Source organism: Melozone crissalis, unplaced genomic scaffold (genome assembly GCF_028551555.1).
Source record: "Melozone crissalis strain CALT ecotype California unplaced genomic scaffold, PUWL_Pcris_2 ptg000110l_1, whole genome shotgun sequence".
Taxonomy (NCBI): Eukaryota; Metazoa; Chordata; class Aves; order Passeriformes; family Passerellidae; genus Melozone; species Melozone crissalis.
The window spans coordinates 2412596-2432391 of NW_026535887.1; the positions used below are offsets into that span (position 1 = coordinate 2412596).

At 48.8% G+C, this 19796-nt stretch overlaps 1 protein-coding gene across 1 annotated transcript in view; it reads right to left on the reverse strand.

Annotated features, from left to right (window-relative positions):
* The window catches only part of PLXNA4 (plexin A4), a 502367-nt gene that overhangs the window by 108913 nt on the left and 373658 nt on the right, over window positions 1–19796 (reverse strand). The window contains exons 6-9 of the mRNA XM_054292393.1: window positions 13298–13421; window positions 9543–9696; window positions 6177–6276; window positions 2735–2849 (exon numbers count right to left, since the gene is read on the reverse strand). Of these exons, the coding sequence (XP_054148368.1) occupies window positions 2735–2849; window positions 6177–6276; window positions 9543–9696; window positions 13298–13421 (493 nt within the window). The remainder of the gene's footprint in view (window positions 1–2734; window positions 2850–6176; window positions 6277–9542; window positions 9697–13297; window positions 13422–19796) is intronic.

The window sequence follows — 19796 nt, forward strand, 5'->3', positions numbered from 1 at the left end:
CCACAGGAATGAGATCCCATTTGTGCCCAGAGAAGGCAAAGAAATGCTGCAGCCCCAATTAGCAGTGTGACATCCATGATGCTGTCATTGCCTTGTAGATCAGTTGTGGCTTTCCCAGGTCAGGTCTGTGCCTCTTCCTGCTGCCATGAAAATCTCACTTTTACAAGATCAGAAAGGGAGTACACAAAGCTTAGCAGGGAATTCTCTGTTAAAGGGGGTAGAAGAGAGGAACAGCAAACTCTGCTGACAAAGCCCCCCCAGAATGGAGCTGTCTCCTGAAGAGGACATCTTTCAGAAACAGAACTAGACAGAAGAGAAGTGATGAAGCTCAAACCAGGCAGAGTTTGATGAATTCCTGCCTCTCCTCAGCTCTGCAGAGCAACACCTTGGAGAGAACAAAGCAAAGAGCACTGGCTGTGCCACCCCCTGTCCCTACCCTAAGAAACTGGGATAACTCTCATGATCTCCTCTTTTCTGGTGGATCAGGAGATCCACTGAGGTTTGTGGGCATCTCACTTTGGGCAGGGGATTCAAGGGGAGGAGAGCTGGGAAGGTGAGTCCTGGGCTTGAAGCACACCAGAGGAGAGCAGGGGTGGTGGTGGTGATGACATGGCACAGTGGAAAACTAAGACAAAGTGTCCCAGAATATCCCACTGAGTGAGAAAATGAGGTTCCCATAGTGCCTGGAGTGGATGGGACAGAAACCTGTGGCCAGCAAGACTGGCCAAAGTGTGACAATGCTTTAGAATAACCCAAATTTTGGAATAATAATTTGGAATAACCTTGGGCTGCCTCTCCTCACCCCTCCACCACCAAGCTCAGGGTATCAAACTCTCCAGCTCCTCAGCACATTTTCTAGTACTTCTACAGAAAATCCTGAATCCTGGCAGGTGGAGAACTCATGAGTATTTATGGCTTTTCCCAGTGCCAGAGCAGGTCAGGACATCTGATGCAGGACATCTCAACCAGCACAAATGTGACAGCTCCACCAGCATTTACAGAAGGGGTGGGAGGGAATGGCAATGTCACAGACACTACATGTGGCACCAGGAAGGAATTAAGTGGTTTCCTATTTGTATTCTCCTTGCCTGCAAGGGCTCCTTGCTTACAACATCAGCCAGGCAGCATTTGCAGCTCTGTGTTAACACCCAAGCTCCAGTTCAGCTCAGTCAGTGGCAATCTGGATGCATCTGCCATTAGGCACCAAGCCCACAAAGCCCCAGAGGTGTTCCAAACACAGCTGGGATCTACTGAACCCATGGCCAAAGCCCTAAATTCTCCCCTGGGGTTGGTAACCTCCTTCTCTCTTGGAGGAAATGCACAACCAGTGTTTACCATCCCTCCCTGAGCTCTGGGGCCAGAAGTTTGTGATGAGTTTCCAAGGTCACACACTGTTGTATTATGCCCTTTTCTGACCCAGAGATGGGGCAGCTGAGAGGCATGTTAAAAACTTTTATTCCAATTTCAGTCTCATGTGAAGGGTGATACAATACAGATGTTTTAATTCACACCATCACAATCAGAAGACAACTATTTCTTAATTACAAGATATTATAAGTGTTTCTTGGCCTATCAGCTTTAGCCACACAATGCTGTAAATGCCTTAAAGCCAATCATCTAAAATTACCCCTTGTGGGTCCCACTGCAATGCATCTTTCGCAGTTCTATTTCTCCAAAGCATCCATTCTTATTTGCAAGGCCACCCTTTGAAACTTGTTTCCAGTTCCATTTCTCTCTCAGTAATGTCTGTCCCATTCCAGGGCATTCCTAAATCAGCATTTCTCATCTCAAAGTTTGCATACAGATGTGAGCTCTCTGTCAAATTTTGAGAATTCTCTACAAATCCATTTCCCACACTACACTGCCTGTGGTGTGCAGGAGGGAGGGAGGGATCAGGTCCCTGGGGTCAGGCAGAGCAGAGAGAAGAGGAGATTCCTGCAGAGAGAATGGGGAGGGCGAGCAGAGGAGGGAAAGAGTGGGACTGGAGATGGAGAAGGCTTTGTGGGCTGACAAGGCTAGCAGGAGCAGGGAGGTCACTGTGCCCTGGTGGGGTGGCCAAGGACCCGGTGCCACCTGGCTGTGCCACAATGGAGGGCACAGCAGCAGGGAGGTCACTGTGCCCTGGTGGCCAAGGACCCAGTGCCACCTGGCTGTGTCACAATGGAGGGCACAGCAGCAGGGAGGGCACTGCCCTGCCCTGGCACGGGGAGGGCTCAGCTCCAGGGCTGTGCCAGCTCTGCCCCCTCAGCCTGGGCAGGACCTTGGCACACTGAGCAGGGCCAGAGGGGCAGCGGGGCTGGAGAGGGGCTGGAACACAAACCCTGAGGGAGCCCTGAGGGAGCTGGGGGTGCTCAGCCTGCAGGAAAGGAGGCTCAGGGTGCCCCCAGCACTCTCACAGCTCCTGAAAGGTGCCTGTGCCCAGCTGCCCTTGGGCTCTGTCTCCAGCAGCACTGGCACAGCCAGAGCACATGGCCTGAGCTGTGCCAAGGGAAATCCAGCTTGGAGAGCAGCAAAAAGCTTTTCCAGCAAGGGGGAGAAAGTTCTGCAATGGCTGCCCGGGGAGGGGGTGCAGTCACCATCCCTGGGTGTGTTTAACCAGCCTGGAGGTGGCACTGGGTGCCAGGGGCTGCGCTGGGCTCCAGGGCCTTGAAGGGCTCTCCCAGCCCAGGGATTCTGGGAATTCTGTGAAGGTGGCACCAGCCCTCTGTGGCACATTCCCTGTGCCTGTGCCTACCTCAGGCATCTTGACTCGTCCCTCCTGGAAGGAGCAGGAGCTGGGGTCGTGGGTGCACACGTGCCGGTACTTGCACCAGTGGCAGCGGTAGGGGCTCTCCACGCACGACAGGCACCTGCAACAGACACAGAGAGCAATCACTCGGCCAGCTGGGTCCTTAAATTTTAGTTTTTACATTTTCCAGCTCCTGTCCTGCATCAGTATGTGGCTCTGAACTCCCTGCAGTGTTTGTGAGCTCTCTTCACACTTTGGGCACACAGAACAATCCCTCTGCCCTGAGAACCAAGGACACCTCACAGCCTCAGGCCCAAAAAGCACAAACAAAAGTGAACTGGGAGGAGCAAACTGGGGGAATGTGACTTGATCACCTGAAGCTGCAATTGGACAATTAACCCCTGATATGCAAATAGACCAAACATATCTGCCCAAAAAACTCATGACCATCATGCATCTGAGGTCCATCTTTGGTGTAGCCTCTGCCAGGTTCTTGCGCTGCCCAGGGTGTATCTATTGAAGGCCTTTAATAAATCCCACTTTATTCTCTAGCTCTGTCCAGCCTCTGTTCTAGGTAATCCAAGGCACCACTGACATCTTTTCCCAGAGGAAAATGGGAAATGTTCTCCACAGCCTGGAGAATTGTTTTTGCAGAAAAACACAGGCTTTGCACTGATCCAAAGAGCTGGATTTGCTCTGGACTGAGCTGGTTGTCACTGGCGTCTCAAATGTCTGATAGGATTAAATAATTTAGATTGTATTCATATCACTGCAACTAGAGGAATAATAAATATTTATTATATTTTGGCTGCTCTGGGCACCAACAAACCAGTCTGGTTAATTCTCCCACACATGATACAGAGGCCAGAGACAAACTGGGATGTACCAAAGCCAGAAAACCAAAGACGAAGCAGGGAATTTTCTCCCCCTGGGTCCCACAGGTTTATTGGTGTGAGTTCTGCTCAGGGTGATGAGGTTCCTGCCAATGTATTCACTCATATTTTTCATCTCAGAGGAGAAGTAAAGACCACTGGAGCAAGTACCTGGGAAGCAGAGGGCATATTTAGGGCATCACCTCCTCTGGGTGCAGGAAAGAGCCATTCCCTTCATCTTACAAGGTTTTGCTCTCCTGGGCACAGAGTCAGGGCTGCAAACACCTCCCCTGGCTGTGTTACACCACTGACTGGACCTACATCACACTTCCCTTTCAATTTAATGCGATGTCTGCTCAGCAGCAACCAAACCCTGCTCTCTGCACAGTCCTGGTCGTTCACACTCTGGAGACCTTCATGACAAACACCTGGAGGGACTGGGGAGTGTCCGCGGAAGGGAATGGAGCTGGGGAAGGGTCTGGAGCAGCTGAGGGAGCTGGGAAGGGGCTCAGCCTGGAAAAAAGGAGGGTCAGGGGGGACCTTGGGGCTCTGCACAAGTCCCTGCCAGGAGGGGACAGCCAGGCTCTTGTCTCAGGTAACAAGTGCCAAAATGAGAGGAAACTGCCTCAAGTGTGTCAGGGGAGGTTTAGATGGGATATTAGAAATTTTTTTTCATGGAAAGTGTTGTAAAGCACTGGCAGAGGCTGCCCAGGACAGTGGTGGAGTCACCATCCCTGGAAGTGTCAAAAAGCACTTGGGGACAAGGTTTAATGGTGACCGTGGTGGTGGTGCTGGTCGACTTGGGCTTGGTGATCTTAGAGGGCTTTTCCAACCTTAACAATTTTGTGATTCTATGAAGGCTTTTTCAACCTTAACAATTTTAGCTTGGGCTTTTAGAGGGCCTAACCTTAGAGGGCTTTTCCAACCTTAACTATTTCAGAGGGCTTTTCCAACCTTTAAAATTTTCTGATTCTATGCAGCTGCAGTACCTGGAGGGTACCTTGAGGAGACTACAGGGAAGCGAATTTTCCTGGTCCTTCTACGCCTCTGGGTTTTTAATGGGCAGGAGAGAAAAAACTCCAGAGCTCCTGTGTGAGCCCAACAGGCAGACACACCCCCTCTCTCCTGTCTCTGCGAAATCTTTCTCAACCCCAATCCACTCTCAGCTCTGGTACAGCAACTTATTCTTCAAATTGGTAACAAGTGCTTGCTCTGATATATCGAATTAAAAATGGATAGCGTATTATAGTTTGTCAAGTAAGAAACCAAAACACGCCATAAATATTTAACAGCACCATCTCTGCTGCTCTCCCCCCGCCTTCCCCAACACTTGCTTTCTGACACTGTTTGTCAAAGCAGCAGGAACATGGAAATAAGATTTGCCTTTCCTTGTGAATTGCTGAGCCGCAGTAATTATCTGCTTTTGGCACTTGTGACGGCTCAGTGGTGGGGACAGAGCCACTCAGCCTTGCTCAGGGCTGGAGCAGCCTGCTGCAAGGGCATCTTCTGCAGGTATTTGGGGGTCTGCTCCACTGGGACAGATCCTGGGTGGCAGCAAAATCTGAGAAAAATGGGGTGTGAGGCAGGGAAGGTGCTCACATCATGGGAACCTGGTCTTTAGGGATGAGCTGGGCTCAGTGCATGTCCTGCAGGAACCACAAGCTTTATTTTTCCAGGTTGGGGGGTTTAAGTCTATGTTAACCATCTGGGGTGGGCTACTGGTGGGACTGGCAGCATGGATGAGGGCTGGAGGTGCATATGAGGAGCCAAAATAAGGGGACCATATGTGTGGGAATCCACAAAATTAAAAGGTTTTGGGAACCTGCTAAAGGCAGCCTCAGAGGCAGCAGAACTGTGATTAGAGCTAAGCAGCAGCCATGAGATTGGTCAGCAGAAAAATTATTTAAAAAGTAGAGAAGCAAGGACAAATAGAACAATGGTCTGTGCATTAACACTTGTCTAGAATAACTCCCTAAGCTGCAGAAAAGTTTATCTAGCAAGATATTAGGAAGTTAGAAACTTAATAATGGAGCTCTGTGCGTTGTGTTTTAAGGCTTACAAGCAGGTATTGTATTAGAAATAAGCAAGCATTGTTTAACCAAAGGTACCCGTGCTTACAGTGGTTGGATGGAATTGCTGTCATTGTGCTTTTGCTTTGTGTGATTGGTCAAAAAACTTATAAAGTAAGTTGTAACATTAATTTCTTGGTCTGCTGCCTGGGATGCAAGCTGCTGGCATCTTCCCATTGTCATAACCATGGAATGAGGCTGATGCTGAAAAATAAAACAGCTCAAGGCACGTTCCACAGCAGCCCCATCTCGTTCATGATTTGCACAGAGACCCTGGCTGGCGTCACATGTGCTGACAGCACAATTCAGTTTTGACTCAATTCTGTGGCAAATTGCTCCTAATTTGATGCTCTGCCTGCAGATTAAGTGGTCCCCACACTCTGAGTCGTCTCAGGAGGGACCCACCACTGTGGGCATCACACAAGTGACCCCAGCCCCTGGTCACCTCCACACTTTAACATCCTCCTGAGGGACACGAGAAACAGGTACCAAAGGAACTGAACATACGAGTTGTGGACGCTGCAGTTGTAGAAGACAAAGCTGGTGCTGGCAAAGGTCATCCCTGTTTCCTTGGACTTGAGCTGCAGCTGGACAATGTGATGGTCACCTGGGGGAAAAATAGGCACATCAGTGTCACAGACATCTTTTATGAAAAATCCTTTCCTTAGGATTTTTCCTCCTGAGAAGCTGAAAAGCCTCAGGAACAAAATATAAACAATGGTTATCTGCTGCTGTGGAATGCAACAGGTGCATCTGTGATTGGTCTCATGTGGTTGTTTCTAATTAATGGCCAATCACAGTCAGCTGGCTTGGACTCTCTGTCCGAGCCACAAGCTTTTCTTGTCACTCCTTGTTATTCTATTCTTAGCTAGCCTTTTGATGAAATCCTTTCTTTTATTCTTTTAGTATAGTTTTAATATAATATATATAATAAAATAATAAATCAGCCTTCTGAAACATGGAGTCATATCCTCATCTCTTCCCTCATCCAAGAACCCTGTGAACACCGTCACACATCAGGGTATGACTGCTCTGTTAGCCCTGTTGGCCAGGCCACCAGCCTGAGCCTGGAGCTGTCCCACATTTTACATCAGTACAGATGTAAAATAGATGTAAAAAGTGTTATAAACTCCTTCTAGAGCCCAGTTCTCCCACAGGCACAGTATGTTTTTGCCACTGGAAATTGAAATTCTTGTGCCTGGTAGCAGAGTCTGGACTGGAGGGTGACAGCAGATCTAATTTCAAAAATGTGGTGACTGAATTCATCAGGTAGGAGAACCAAGCTCAAAGAATGAGTGAGATGTCCGGAATTTAGAGGCCATTAAAATATAATTTTGTCCTTAAAGTTGTTCTATACTGCTGGTTCACTCAACATTCCCACAGAAAAAGGGCATGTGGACATTCCTTCCATGTTCACTTAGCCCACTCACCCCAAGCTCCATTCCCCTCAGCCTGTGGCTGCAAACAACCCATCTCAGTGTGAGAGATGTGAAATCCATTGCACTTCCAGGGGGATCCACCCATTTCTGCAGCTTTCCCTTCTCACCTCAGCTCCTCCACACCATTTCCCCATCCCTTTTCCCACTGCTCCCAAGCTGGGCAGTCAGCTGCTGCTTCTCCCCACAGTTCAGAGAGGGCAATCAATGGGTGCAGTGGAAGTGACCCAGGTTTAATTCAAGATTTACCTGGGTGGCCCTTCCCCTGTTATTTATAAAAGGGCACAGAGTGATAGGACAAGGGGGAATGGCTTCAAACTGAAAGGGGGCAGATTTAGATGAGATATTAAAAAGAAATCCTTCCCTGTGAGGGTGGTGAGGCCCTGGCACAGGCTGCCCAGAGAAGCTGTGGCTGCCTCTGGATCCCTGGAAGTGTCCCAGGCCAGGTTGGATGGGGCTTGGAGCACCCTGGGATAGTGGAAGGTGTCCCTGCCCATGGCTGGGGGCTGGAATGAGATCATCTTTTAGGTCCTTCCAACCCAAACCAGTCTATAATTGTATAATTTTCCTCCTCACCTGGAAGATTCATTAATCAGTGAGGCCAGACTGAACTTGAGAAGGGGTCACAACGAGCACCTGGTGCTCACTCACCCACCTTGGGGCACACACACCCCACACACTCCACTGGACACATCTTGCTTGGCCCTGCTGCACATCTGCTCTGCCATATTTAACAACTTTGCCACCATCCTGCACATATTTTAAACCAGGATATGAGGATTGGATGGCTTCAGGTGTGATAGTCACACATCCTTTGGTTCAAATCCAGGGAGAACTATATTTTTGCAGAGGTGCAGAGCAGCAGCCTCTGAAGCTGAGACAAGCTGCCGGGGCCCTGAAAGCAGATAAATCTCTCCCTCTTTTCCTGTCTCCACCTTTCCCTGCTGTTTTTGTTTGCTGGTTGATGATAGCATGGCCTGGGACAGATGTCCATAGCAAGGAAAGAATTTCTGGTGCCTGTCTTGGTCAGCAAACATGACTGATAACTCAGTGGGACTTGAAAGTGGTGACAGCCTCCTGGGAGCTTGTTTTGGGGCTGCAGTGGAGAGCACAGCAGCTGTGTGCTGCTCAGGCAGAGCACAGGTGATGGTGACAGTTCATGCCACCTCATTTTCTGCGGTCTGAGGGTCCCCAGAGGCAAATTTTACAGCAAATTTTCACAGGATGCCAAGGACAAAAATTGGCAGCATCCTCTCTGTGTCTCATGGCGGTGATAGCAGGGTCAAGGTTTTTGTAATAAGTCCCTGTAAAGAGCCACAGGAATTCTTGAAATTACCCAGAAAGTTTGTTAGAAGAGGGAAAGAAAAAGTGCCGGAAGTTGTGGACAGGACAAGCACCCTTGGAGACAAAGCAATTTTCTGTGCTGGACCACTGTGGGAGAAGGAGCCAGAAGCAAACCTGGAACAGCTGAAGGCAGTAAAGGATGGGAATAGAGACAGAGAGCTGAGCACACAGACTTAAATCTGGGAGGAGCAGGGTGAAATTACAGACAGGATTGTCCAGCTCTGCAGGAATTTCTGTCTGTTATATGGGATGGGATGTGTTGGGAGCCTGTAAGCCTGTACCCCTGGTGTGCAACTCCAGCCTGGCCAAAAGGAGAGGGAGTATCTCACATCCATGTCGTGTCTCTGCTGGATTCGTGCAATTGCCACTCGGTGGCAGCCTGCAAACACCTTGTGTCACACAGAGGAGCACCTCAGGGCAGGTGCTGGGGCTGCAGATCAAGGTTGGCGCTTCTGAAACACTCTCACATCCACAAAACTTTGCCATGATGCGCTCTCCTGCTCCCAGGCCTTCCTTGCCCTCTCCTCAGGCTCTCATGAGCCAAATCCTGCTTTGTGCAGATGCAGGATGATGCCTCAAGTTTTAGCTTTTATATTTTTCACATTCTGTACTACTGTAGTGTGTGGGTCTGAGCTTCATATTAGTGAGTTCTCCTCCCAGAGCAGGGAGACAAAACAATTCCTGCTCCAGCTGGGCACCAAGGACAAATGAGCCAAATCTCAGCCCAGGAGCACAAACCCCGTGGGCTGCAGAGAGAAAAACAAGCAGGGTGGGACTGCCTGGGCTGAAGCTGGAATGGGACAATGAACTGCAAGGTGCAAATGGAGCAGAACTGATCCCAGGGAGAGACCCCGGGAGCGCTCGTGCATTTTGGGGCCATTTTGGGTCATCTTGGGTGCAGCCCTGGCTGGGCTCTGGTGCTGCCCAAGGTGCAGCCATGGAGGAGATGCTTTCCATAAATCCCTGCTTTATTATGGAATTCTGCCCAGCCTCTGCTCTAGGGCAGATTCACAGGGCATCAAGGACAGACACACAGGGTGTGGAGTGAGGATGGGAGGGAGAGGTGCAGGTGGAGGAGCTGTGGGGTACTCACCATTCTCTGTGATGATCTGGGGCACCTCCTTGGCAGCTGGAGAGATGCACTGGATCTGGCTGCCCACCACCAGCCCATCCATCTCCGAGAGGTCCTCGAAGGTGCAGTTGACTCCTGCAGACAGCTCGGGGACGTTGTAGGTCTCCAGGACCAGCTGCAGGCAGAGATGGAGGCAGACAAGGAGAAGCAGAAAAAGAGAGAAGAGAGAACACTCAGCCAAACACCAGAGCTGGGCCAGCAGGAGAGAATTACACTGGAGAGGTCGCACAAAGAGCCTCTTGCTAGAGAGAGCATCCTCCTTCAGCAGAAAGCAGCGACTGGGGAGAGGGACGAGTGAGGAGGGGAGGGCACGAGATGCTGGTGCTGGCACAGGTGGCAGGTGGCTGTGCAGGGACACCTGCACAGTGTCCCACTGCTGGCTGGGAGGTGCAGGGCAGGGAGTGCTCGCTGTCTGTCATGCAGGTGTCAGGTTAGGCAGGGAGCCTTTGGAGCCAGCCGTGGGTCCCAGGGCTGTGGTGGCCCCCAGGGTTTCTGAGGAAGGTGACTGCTACTCACAAGAGGCACTCTGCAGACTCCAGAGAAACTGGAGCGCTCCAGTCTAACTCTCTACGGGCTGCTCTGCCAGCACCAGCAGGGGGGAGCACTCTGTCCCCAAGTTTCCTGTGTGAGGAGAGTCTAGTTACAGCCTGTCACAGACATCTTTTATGAAAAATCCTTTCCTTAGGATTTTTCCTCCTGAGAAGCTCAGAGGCCTCAGGAAAAAAATGTAAACAATGATTATATGCTGCTGTGGAGTGCAACAGGTGGATCTTTGATTGGCCCATGTTGGATGTTTGTAATTAATGGCCAATCACAGCCCAGCTGGCTCGGACAGAGAGTCCGAGCCACAAGCCTTGTTATTCTATTCTTAGCTAGCCTTCTGATGAAATGCTTTCTTCTATTCTTTTAGTACAGTTTTAATGTAATATATATCATAAAATAATAAATCAGCCTTTTGAAACATGGAGTCAGATCCTTGTCTTGTCCCTCAACCTAAGACCCCTGCGAACATGGTCACAACAGCCTTCAGTCCACCACAAAAACATCCCCTGTCTCTGCAGGCACAGAAACCTCTCCTGCCCATCCCACCAATTGGCTCCTCGTGCTATCCTGGGGTTCCATATGGGAAAAAAAACCATGAAGGAGGATTTCCCCATGTTTTCAGAGTTCACAGCATTCTCTGGCATTGCTCATGGTCATGGGAAAATGAATCTCAGGGCTGGTTTGCACCATGTCCATGCTTTGGAAGAGCACAGTCATGCTGCCAGCTTCCCAAACAAAGATCCTGTCCCACGGCTCTCCATCACTGAGGGTCCTGCTCAACTCACCAGGCCATGCCTGAACACAGAGGGCACCCCAGGGGACCCCAGCACCTGGTAATTGGTGTAAATTTAGTGGTTTTGTGACCAAACACTGGAGCCAACCACTCAGCACATGTTCAAATGCAGATATTCTCCACACTTGCCTCATCCCTGAGCTGGCTGAGGTCCCTCTGAGGTGACAGGCACTGAAAGGAGACACAGGTGCATGCTGAGGTTGTTGTTGTACCAGCACAAAGAACAGGGGTCAGTCCAGGTGACAAAGCAGGACAGATGAGAAGGTGACACTCAGTGCTCCCACACACTGTGCTTTCCTCTCTTAGGGAAAGGCTGGAGTTGTTTCTCCACACTGAGGACCATCAGGGAGGAACGCTGAGCAAACAGGCCTTAGCCCTGGATGCCATTAAGCCTTTGAGAGAGTAGGATCTCTCTCAAAATTCTGGGGCCATGGGAATGGCAGTGGGAAAGGTGATTATTTTTTTGTTTCGGATGGGGAACAGGAAAAAGGTTTGGTTGTTTGGATGGGTTTTGCACTGAGGCTGAATTCATTCTCCCTGCTAGCAGTGGAATCTGGAATCTGTCCTGTTAACAAATCTCCCTCTGGGGATGGGTGATGCAGGTGGAAGCTGTGCCATGCAGAAGATGATACTGTCTGGTGGGCAGAGCAGTGCTTACCCACAAGCTCCATGAGCCTGGGCACACCCCAAGCAGACCAGAAGTCCTACATCCCACACTCCTGGGACAGCCTAGAGCCTTCCCTCAGCAAGAAGCTCCTCTCAGAGAGCCCAGAGCAGTGAAACAGACTCAGGTAAGATTTTCCAAGGCTCTGTTAGTGCCCAAAATTTACAAGCATGGCTGACCACACAAAGACCTGCTCTGCCTCTATGGGAAAGACTTCACTGTCACTGACACTTTGCTAGAACTCAAGATCCTAGCATTCTAGATTTGAGATTTGCCAAGGACACCATCAACCCTTTGTTTGTTCCCCTCCTGGTTTGCCTCTGGTGATGGGATGAGCTGGGTCACCAGTTTAGCTGGGACTGGGCTGAGACTTCCTTCAAAAGGCCCATGCAGATTGTTGGGTAACAGATGATGGCAACTTCTGATCCCAGCAGCTCTGGGCTGACTCACCCTGGGGGTAACCCAGAGGAAAAGGTCTCTTATTCTGTTATCATTTTCAGTCTCCCCGAGCCAGCCAGTCCCTCAGGATTTATTCCAACATGAAAGAATTCAACAGCTACTGAGAGAATACGGAAAGGAAACCTTGAACTCCCAGAAGAACAAAGAACTTAAGATGTCTCAGATCAGTTTTGTTTGAAGCATGGGGAAAGTAAAGTCACAGCAAAGTTAAGAGGCTGAAACAAAGCAGCAATGATTGGACATGCAGGCTTTGAAAGGCTGATTTCATTATCCCTGGAGAAATCCAAACCTGTCACCTGCTGGAAGGGGTCTGGCAGCTGCCTAAATTCCATTTAGGCCTTTCAGGGTGTGGGGCTAATGACCAGCTTGTCTAGGAATGGAGCTTTCAGGGCCTGGGTTATTAACTTTATTGCAGCCCAAATTAATATGGTCAAAAAGAGCACAGGTAGCCTGAGAGAAATGGGGTTTTGTCTCCTTCTTGGAGCATGTTGGGATCTCACCACATCTGGTGCTGCTGCCATGAGTCAGGAGGGAAACCACAAACTGGTCAGATCTTCAGCAGAGATTTCCTGCCTCAAGTCCAGGGATGATCAGGATCATCTGCTGCTCTGCCAACACTCACTGTGAGATTTCCTTGGCTGCTGACTGAGTAGCTGGAAGCCAGAAAGGTTAAACCTTGTGATGTGAAAAGTCACAGGAGACAGCAGGAGCCCTGGAAACCTCAGGTTCCTCTACACGGCATCCTGCCTCTCTCCTCCCTAGTGCTGGAGCAGGGTGGACTTCCTGGGGGCTTAGAAGGAGACATTTCCACCCAAAATGATAGGAACTTGGAGCTCACTGACATAACATCATCCTTCACTTGGCTTTCTTCTAGAATGCAATTTCTAACCACAAAAATGTCCCTTGCCTAAAGCTATTCATTAATTCCTCTCCCATGGCAACACAAAACGCTTGCAGGACACAAAGTCCCTTCAGATCTGCTCTCACAGACAACAAGGAAGACTCTTCCTAGTCCACTTCTAGACTTCTAAACAGAGAATAACCAATGGCAAAATGTCAGAAAATAACCAATGGCAAAATGTCAGAGAATAACCAATGCCAAAACGTCCTCCTGTGGCGAATCCTTCCCTGCGCCAGCAGAGCCACTGGGGAAGTTAACGGAATCTGGAGAACCTCTTGCTGCTGAATCCCTGGACCTACCACGCTGCACATGCAGGTGAAACCCAAAGAGAGGGGGCAGGGGTTGTCATTGCTCACCAGAACGTTGTACTGGGACACGGAGATGTTGTTGGGGTGCACGGTGAGGCGGACGCACTGCTTCATCTCCGAGGCGAATCTGCGCGGCTCGCTGGAGCGCTCGCACCGCTCCTTCCTCGTGCAGCTGGGGAAACAGGAACACACAGGGACAGGGTGAGCACACAGCCAGGCTGGCAGCGTGGGGACAGCCCTGGGCAGTGGGAGCAGCAGTTAGTGTGGATAGAAAGTTGGCTCTGTGCTCTTTGGGAGGGCACAAGTGGAAAACCATGCTCGTGCCCTGGCGCGCTCCGGCTCATGGGATGGTGGGGAATATCCTGAGCTGCAGGGTGTTATAAGTAGAAATAGCTGTCCATTTTGTTTAAAAGGTTGCAGAGTTCACAGGTTGGGCTAGTTGCTGCCAGGGTGGAGTTCTAACTGTTTGTTACTGTAATCACCTGTCATTTTTATTAACTACCTCTCCTTGATGGTTAAGAATTCCCCTTTTGTCCAGTGACACCCTGCTGATTCCTAGAGGATGGCACCCAGACGGTGAAGGGGAGGGGACATCTGAGTTGGCATGCAAATAACATTGGATCCAGCATGCAATGGAAGAGACCCCTCACCAAACCTAGCCAAAAACCCATACAAACAATGAGCTTACATGAAATGGATGAATCAAAGTGATGTCTAAACATGAAGAACAGAATCTAGTATCTGCTAAGACCGTTTTTACTCCTCACCATAACCTGTCAGATAGACAGAGGACCACAAATGTTAAGCCAGAAAAGCAGAGAATATCCTGATCCTCTCATGAGGAGAGAACCCCCCAGCTCTGCCCACAGACCAGTGGACAAAACTACCCTCTTCCTCCTCCTTGTAGTCACTCCTGGGAGCAGGGGCAGCGTGAGCGTGCGCCGGTCGGTTCTCCCCACCCGAGCTGATCACTTTTTATAAAGGCATTATAAAGGAAGAAGGTCTCCTGCCCGTGTTTATTTCAGTTAGTGTGGACAGAAAGTCGACTCTGTGCTCTTTGGGAGGGCACAAGTGGAAAACCACGCTCGCGCCCTGGTGCACTATTGGGATTGTGGAGAATATCCTGAGCTGAAGGTTACCCACAAGGTTCATCATGCCCAACTCCTGGCCCTGCACAGGACATTCCCAAGAGCCCCACCACATGCCTGAGAGCATTAACTGCTGCTGGCAGCTGTGGGGTTGCTCAAGCAGACTGAGGAGTCACAAGGAACCTGTAAGAGGAGGGAGGGTGATGGGTGAAAGCTCCATCCCAGCTGCAGGAATTCTCTGTCTCCCCACACACCAGCACAACCTTCCCTGGGCCAAACCCCCAGCCCTTCAAACTCTGCTGCCCAAGGGCTGGGGAACACCTCAGGCAGGGCTGTCCTTGTAGGGAAGCCATGCACAGCCCATGGTTTTTGTCCCTCCTGAGAATGCTGCACACTTGTGGTGTCTCTGGGCTGCTGGTACCTCACCTCTGGGATGGAGCCAGCCCCCAAGCAGTTATGCCTGCAGACTGAGGAGCTTTTTGCATCTGCCTTTGTGGGATACACCAATAAATACTTATAATGTATTGTAATTCAGAAGTAGTTAGCTTCTGATTGTGATGGTGTGAATGATAACATGTGTGTTGTCTCACCTTTCTCATAAGACTAAAAATAGAATAAAAGTTTTTAAAACACTTCTCAGTTGCCCCATCTCTAGGTCAGAAAAGAGTATAATTCTACATGTATTGAAAATGGCTGACTAGAAGTGCTGAGAGTTGAATCTTAAAAATTCAGGTGTCCCCAGTAAGTGACAGCCCAGTGAAATCTGTGTGCACACACCTGGGCTGCACAAATGCATGAAGTTCACACCACTTGCTAATTGTTGATGTTTTCAGTGCTGTCACTACCCCTCATCTCACCTGTGAGGTGCAAACACAACCCAGAAAAGTGGATTGGTGGCTGTTTCCCCCGTTTCCACCCAGGTTTGCACTCGTTTAACATAAACCACATCTGTAATTCACTCCACACCCGCTGCCAAGGCCACTGCTCCAAGGAAGGTGTCTGCCTGGAAATCCACAGGGTTAATCCAAAAGGACAGCTCCAGCTGCATGCCAATTACCTCCTGCCATTAAGTTAATGTTATGGACTTGCACAGGGTGTCTTCAATGGATTTTGTTATTAGCAGTGCTATTACCCCCCATTAAAAGCAGCTATAAAGACTTAAGTGCGGATGTTAAATTATTCACCCGCTCCCAGACTTCAGAGTCTCACTTGTGAGAGAACCTGGGGGCTGCTGGAGCTCCAAGATCACCCCACACCTCAGCATCCCTGCTCCTTGGAGCAGAGACTGCACCCTCGTGCACAGGGATTTGCAGATGAGGATCCATGGAAACACACACCAAAAATCTCTATATGTGGTTAATCCAAATGTTACAAAGCTTGAGGCTGGCTAAAACTTCAGGGCTTGGCTTCTCTCTATGGAATGACTAGATAAAGTGATAACCCCAATTCCAAACTCCAGTTTCTCCATCTTTCTGGCAAAGTTTTGTATTTCCAGAGGAAGAACCTATAAAGGGATATTTAGGCCATTCTCAGCACACTTTGCAGGTTTGAGAGAGCAAAAGGAGCACTGCAGCTCCTGTTCTCTGCTCCCCAGGAGTCCTCATCCCATTAAATCTCCTCTGGCACTGCCACATGCTGGACCAGGAATTTTAAATGGGCATTCTCCAGAGGGTTGGACCAACAGCCCATTACATATCCCCAAAAATTCTGAGTCCCCCATGGTGGGACAAAAGCCAAAAGGCAAAATGCTGACCTGAGATTTTTCCAAGCACTTCCATAAAACAATCAGCCACAGCAATCCCATTAAAGCTCCACAGGGTGTGTGGGAGCTCCTCTCCTAGGAATAGCTTGGAAAGGAAACCTTTTTGGGCTCAGAATCAAAAGACAAGTGCCCAAATTCTTCAAGGTGTTCCGTTATCTCCCATTTTTTTCCTTCAGCTGCAGCACAGCAGAAATATCTGAATTTTCTAAAATTAAACAGGCTCAGTTCAAATCTGTGGATATGGATTAAGCATCCAGGAATGTGGTTTGTATTCCCAATCCAACCACTGAGCAGGAATATAATAATCCACATTTTACCTTGCTGTTTACAGGTCACACACATTTAAAAAATGAAACTTTTCAGCCTAAACTCTTGCTCCATATTAGACTGATGTGCCTTGCAGCCTTGATATCTGCCATAAGGTGAAAATAACGTCATCCAAAGCATGAATTTATGAAAAACCAAACCAAACTAAGCCTGGGTTTAACATAATGTTAAGGCTGCTGTGTCAGGGTCTCAGGAATTAGGGACTGCCAGACTGAAAGCAGCTTCTGTACTTCCAAATCTGCTGCCTGCACTCACACACTGCAAGCCAGATTTTAATTACAGGATCACAGGTTATTATTCCTTTTTTCCACGGTGACCTCAATTCTGCCACTTCCTAACTTTTGACTTTCACTGTCTGACTTTTTCAGTGCAATTCCTCAGTTGGAAAAGCTCTAAATACCTGTTCCTGGAGCTGGAGTCTGGTGGTGGGAGTGTTCTGCTGAGCTGGGCTCTGGGTCAGGGTTCAGGCTCTGGGGTCAGCACCCACAGCTGCCTCAGGAATCAAACCTGAAGGGATGGAGCCACCTGCCAGTGGCTTTGGCAGGTTTGTGCATGCAGAAAGGAGTGATGGTGGCTCCTTGTTGGAACACAGGACATTCCTCTGGCTGCCATGGAGTACTCGAGACCCTGGCAGGAGGCTCAGAGACCTTGGCACAGAGTCTAAAACATCTGTGCCTTTGATTTTAGCCCATGGAAACAATTACCAACTTTGTGTGAGAATTTACAAGCCACAAGAGTTTGAATAGAATGTTAGTGAATTTATCACAGGGTGAAAAAGTAGAATTTTGAGTTTTTAGAATGGGGGTTCAGAAGCCAAGTTGGAGAGATTTGGGTGTGCCTTGTCCTTCTTCTTCTTAGCCTCCATCTTCTGGGTGATGGTGGCATTTTTGGATTGGTTTAGGATAGAGACAGACTGTCTAACATAGGTGATAGGTATTGGAAAATTATTGTAAATAATGTAATTTTAGTATAAAAAGATAACACCACCCCAAGGCGGTCAGTGTGCCTCAACCCAACCTGCTGGAGAGATCTCAGCAGGTCAGAGAAAGAATGTAATGGATAACAGCAAATAAACAACCTTGAAAAGCCGAACAGAAGAATCCTGACTCCTTCAGCTGCCAGGCTGGGAGAAGAGACTCTCTGACACGTCTCAGGGTCATCCTGACCACAGAAACTCCAAGAGCTCCTATTCAGATCATTTTGACCATGGTTTCCCCCATCTCCTCTCCCATGACCACCTCATGTCTCCTAAGCTGGAGCACCCTGTGTGTTCACACATCACCCAAGGTATCTGTCCAGCACTGCAGCTGAAGTTATCCATGTGGTGGGTTCTCCTGTGATGGATTGCCCTGAAGGAAGGGAGATTTAGGTTGGATATTATGAAAAAATTCTTTGCTCAGAGGGTGGTGAGGCCCTGGCACAGGTTGCTCAGAAAAGCTGTGGCTGCCCTTGGATCCCTGGAAGTGTCCAAGGTTGCATGAGGCTTGGAGAAACCTGGGATAGTCCCTGCCCTTGGCAATGGGTGGAACTGGATGATTTTTAATGTCCCTTCCACCCCAAATCCTTCTGTGACCCTACAATTCAGAAAAAGATACCTGACACAAAGAAACCTTCTCCCTCCAGCCTTCCTCTACACCACCAAAAATGTTCTGCCCTCCCCACAGAGAGGAAAAAACAGCAGAGAAAGTTGTTCCAACACAGGCAGAGGGAAGTTTTTCCTTCCAGCAGCAGCCTCAGATCCCTGGGTGGTGAGGCTGAGACACAGGAACAAAAGTGACAAAAGATCTGGTCACAGAAGGATCTGCCCAGAGGGGACGTGGCAGCCCCAGAAGTTCAGCAAACTGTAAATAAAGGCAGATGGACTTTTAATAAACAAGTACATCCAGGCCCTGCTGATGAAAGTGGTCACCGGGCAGGCAGCTGGGCTGAGGGAGGGATAATGAAATATCCCAACCTCAACTCATCATTTCTGCTGTCCCGGGTGGCAGTCATTGTCTACCCTGGGAGCTCCTGTGGCTCTCACCTGGTGTGTTTATTATTGTTTACACAGAAAAAAACCCCTTTTACTGCCAAATTTAATTTCATAAAATAATAAAATACCTGTAGCCCTAACATTCCAAGGGTGTCCATACACCAAGATCCTTTTCCACTGCCACACTCCCTAATTCCTTAATTGGGGGATGTGTAGCTCCCACCCAGTGGCACCACATCCCACTCCAGGCCCCTAAAAGAGCATTTCCCACCCCTGAGCTTGTTTTGATCATGTTGCAGACACCACACACCTCTGGGTGCCTCACCAGCAGCTCCTCTTTCACCATCAGCTGTGACTTCAACAATTCCAAGTGTCCTGCTTGGTCCAAAACTATCAGCACAAACACTGAGGAGCTGCTCCTACCACTGAACCATGAGGAATGTGATTTCCTCCTCATCTCCCATTAAGAATAAATACCACTGGTGCTCACCCTCTGCTCGCCAGCCACCAACCAATTATTTTAATAATGTTCAATTAATACTTTCCTCTTCTCTCGTGTCTCTCCCCCAAGAATCTCAGAGGGCTTTGCCTGCAGCTAATTAAACTTCAGGATACCTCCATGAGGTTGGAATTAGCAGGCAGACAGGAAAATGAGGCACAGACTGAGAGCAAGGCAAAGCCTGAAGTGGAGGTCCTGGTTTGGGACACAAGAAATCATCATTAAATCCCTAAATCAGGCCATTATATCCCTAAATCTTGGCCAAACCAAGCCCAGACTCTCATCTCCATCATCCTGTTGTAAACAAAAAACCCCAAACCATCACCCTACACACATAAACCTCTTCCCAGCATCCCCAAAATGACCTTTATTTTTCACCTGACCAAGCCTTGCTTGCTCATAACCATTACTGTTGAAAAAGGAGAAGATTTGGATTCTCTTTTACTTTTTTCCCCATAATTTCCCGCAAAGCAGACTAAAATATCCAGCTATTTGAATGTGAGACCCAAAAAAGTCAGTTTTCTGGCAATGGAAAAGGTCTTATCTGCAATTCTGTTAATTAATAACAAATTTCAAGACAAAAGAGCGGTGATTGGATCTGATCAGAAATTGCTACTCAGAACAGAGTGTTGGGGGGCTTTTTACAAGTGGTAATTAGCACACAATGTAATTTTTTTTTTTATTCAGTGGGGAAAAAAAAACATCAAAAATTTTTAATTCCCAGAAATAAATTCTAAAGAAATTAATCCTTTTTGGAGAAGCCTCACCATTTGATGCACAGCAATTTTCTTTTGACTCTGGGTGTTCAGGTGGGCTCTCAGGGAAGGAGAGGGATGTGAAAAATCTGTGTTTGATGGCAAAGCTCAGAGACAGCTCAATGGTTTGGGTCATCCCAGTAG